Below are 3,301 nucleotides of genomic sequence, written 5' to 3'. Positions count from 1 at the left end.
TCGTACCATCGGTTTCTTGATGGTGGTCTTTGGTACCCAAGTGTTGCATTTGCTGCAGTTTTTAGGGAATGGACAATTATTCTACGTAATTATCGGGACAAGGAGTGCTTTTGTCAAGCAAGTAGGTAAGTTGAGCGGAGTATTCTTTGCTATCTGTTGTGTTTGCAGCTTTGCGATGTCCAGTTTCCGTGCTCCGATCACGAAGAGGACGTAAAAACGTCTAAAACACTGGATAAATGCCTTCCGTCCATCACACCATGATCAATTTGTTTGATCAGGAGAAATCCGGGTAGCCCTGTGTATATCGAGATGCTTGAATCTGGTGCTGCTAGCTACCATGTTTTTTGCTGACGTGAAGTCAATCAACTTCATGCTGTTGTCGGATGTTTTTTCATGGAGGCTAAATTTTCCGACGTTGGGGCCAAAAAGTATTTTCCCTTCCGATTTTTTGCATTAAAATCTCCTAGTAGAATTTTATGTAATGGCCAGGGCAGCGTTCATATACTGTTTCTAGACGCTCGTTGAATATGTCTTTGGTCTGCTCATCTTTGTTTCCCGTCGGAGCATGGGCGCAAATAAGACTAATGCAAAAGAACTTCGCTTTTATACGATTTACAGCAATTCGCTCATCTACTGGAGTGAATCTGTAGACGAGGTCTTTTATTCTCCTGTTAACCATAAATGTAATAGAGTGTGTAATCATCTGATTACGGTACGCCTGTCCCTTTCCATCGCATTTCCTATAAGGCAATAATATCGGCTTTGTACTTTTTGAGTACGTCCGCCAAAGGGAAAACTGCGCCTATTCTGTACAACGTGCGCACAACATTAGGGAGTTTGGTTTTTTGTTGCTTTTTCATAGTAGTAGTTTTCATCCCGATGCCTCAACCCATTTTTTTATAGTTCTTATTAGTAACTCATAGCATATATCAGCTCACTATTTCCATGCTTGGTATCTATCATCCCCTACGACGCCCGTAGTCATATTTACACTTTCATTAAATTTCAATAAAACATTTTAGAAATTCTCTGTGTTTATAAGAAAAAAAATTTAAAAAAATGTCTGTCAATAATCCCCATCAACCAAATTGTCGTCTAATCTTCACTGAACCGGCATTGCAATATCGTCGCACCAATATTATTGCTTCAATTTCAAAATCATCGCAAAATCCGAAAATATTACAGCAAATGATTTTGGCTGGCATGAATATTGCACGTTTAAATTTCTCTCATGATACGCAAACGTTCCATGAGAGATCAATAGAATTGCTGCGGGAGGCCTCGGAAAAATGTTCCCTCGAATTGGGACGTACCATCCAAGTGGCCTTAGCCTTGGATACAAAAGGACCCGAGATATGAACAGGCCTATTGGAAGCAGGCCCTAATGCTGAAATCGAATTAAGGAGCAATGATAATTTTCGCCTCTCGATTAATCGTGATTTAATGGCCAAGGGCAATCGTGATTTTATTTATGTGGATTATGAACGGATCATTGATGTCCTGCAGCCCGGAAATTTGATATATATAAATGATGGAGCCTTGGTATTGGTGGTAAAAGAATTGGGTGTGGATTGTGTTCTTTGTCAAATACGACGTGGAGGCATGTTGGGTTCACGCAAGAAAATAAATTTACCCGGCATCAATGTGGACCTGCCAGCTGTATCGGAAAAAGATCAAAATGATTTGAAATTTGCTGTGAAAAATAATTTCGATATGATTTTTGCTTCATCAACACGAAATACAGAGGCCTTGCGGGAAATTCGTTCAGTGTTGGGTACGAAGGGTAAAGAATTGAAGTTAATAGCAAAAATCGATTCTCAGCAGGGTCTAGAAAATATTAATGAAATTCTCTGCACCGCTGATGGCATACTTTTTGATCGTGCTGATTTGTCAATAGAAATTCCAGCAGCAAAAATATTTCTAGCTCAAAAAGCCATTGCCGAACGTTGTAATCGTTTGGGTAAGCCCTTTATAATTGCATCCCAATTGCTTACATCAATGTGTCAAAAAACGACACCCACACGCTCCGAAGTGGCCGATTTAGGAAATTCGATATTAGATGGTGCCGATTGTGTTATGCTTTCTGCAGAAACAGCCATAGGAAGATATCCTGTAGAATCTGTTGCCACTATGGATGGTATAATTCGTGAATTTGAATTAATTGCATTTCATGATAATCAATTGCGGGATATCCCCTTGACATTGGATCCCGTTAATACGCTTGCCATATCGGCCGTAAATGCTGCCAATAAAACTATGGCTTCGGCAATTATTGTTTTAACAACTTCCGGCCGGTCGGCACATTCAGTGGCAAAATATCATCCCAAATGTCCGATATTGGCCGTAACCAGATGTTCCCGTGCATTTCGTCAATGTTTTCTTTATCGTGGTATTGTTCCAATGCTTTATACAGGTAAGCAGATTTTTTCGACAGACCTCGAATAAATATTTGTTTATTAAAAACATTTTTTCATCATCTAGATAAACTTGCTGACAATTGGTTGGAGGCTATAGATGCCCGCATACAATTCGCCTTGAATGTCGCCAAACTCATGCAGATTGTAAAAACGGGAGATACAGTTCTAATTGTATCACCTTGGAAAGATGGTGCTGGTTTTACAAATAATCTACGTTTAATTTATGCCTATTTTGAACAGGATGATGTAGATTGTGTGCTGCAGGATGAACGGAAATCAACAAAGAAATTGATTTAAAACTGTTTATACAAAATACACAATTAAGGTTAATGGTAAATAAAAAATACATTCCGAATATGATGACAGATACCACAGGTCTGTATGCAGACCACTGATTTTTATAGCAATTGGTCTGTATAGAGGAGTAGCGTAGGTGATGATAAATACCAAGCAACGGCTCTGATTGCTTTAACATGGCAAAGTCCAGGCTTATCTTGGTCCTTCTTTCATCTCAATTATGAACACTGACCTCCCCGCGGTGTCACTTGGGTTAGCTTCTTTCACCATCCGTTGAAATCGTGAGCTGATATGTGCTCGGACAACTTATCGGAGCTGGGTCCCTTAAATTGGAAAATGTACAAGACCGACGCGCCGTGGAGATCTTGGAGTGTTTGAGAGGAAAATTTTCCGAAAGAATATCGCGGTGAATATCGTCATCGAATGTACCATCAGTCGTACCATCTATTCTCGGACATCGGCATTGTCAGACAAATCGAGCTTCTGTTGGCTAGGTCATGTTGTGAGATTGGATGATGTTGCCAAAGGCAGCATATAATTCGATGGAAAGCTAAGTAAAGTAACCGCCATAAATACAACTAATGCCA

The 3,301-nt window shown here is 39.8% G+C and overlaps 1 protein-coding gene across 1 annotated transcript; it reads left to right on the top strand.

Annotated features, from left to right (window-relative positions):
- The first annotated feature begins 1,443 nt into the window (after positions 1 to 1,443).
- On the top strand, positions 1,444 to 2,714 carry LOC133322348 (pyruvate kinase-like). Its single transcript, XM_061531345.1, has 2 exons — positions 1,444 to 2,413; positions 2,482 to 2,714. The coding sequence occupies exons 1-2, from the start codon at positions 1,444 to 1,446 to the stop codon at positions 2,712 to 2,714; spliced, it is 1,203 nt and encodes a 400-aa protein (XP_061387329.1).
- The last annotated feature ends 587 nt before the right edge of the window (positions 2,715 to 3,301 follow it).

This window comes from Musca vetustissima, unplaced genomic scaffold (genome assembly GCF_032173495.1).
Source record: "Musca vetustissima isolate MV318-11 ecotype Yass unplaced genomic scaffold, APGP_CSIRO_Mvet_v1 utg10834, whole genome shotgun sequence".
Taxonomy (NCBI): Eukaryota; Metazoa; Arthropoda; class Insecta; order Diptera; family Muscidae; genus Musca; species Musca vetustissima.
The sequence above is the reverse complement of the archived record's forward strand: the minus strand, read 5'-3'. Positions and strand labels throughout refer to the sequence as shown.

What these genes read in the sequence shown, in the direction of transcription:
- LOC133322348 (XM_061531345.1), top strand. Translation starts at nt 1,444, where the DNA reads ATGGCCAAGGGCAATCGTGATTTTATTTATGTGGATTATGAACGGATC. An exon ending in TGTTCCAATGCTTTATACAG is followed by an intron (nt 2,414 to 2,481) that starts GTAAGCAGATTT and finishes TTCATCATCTAG; the next exon opens with ATAAACTTGCTGACAATTGG.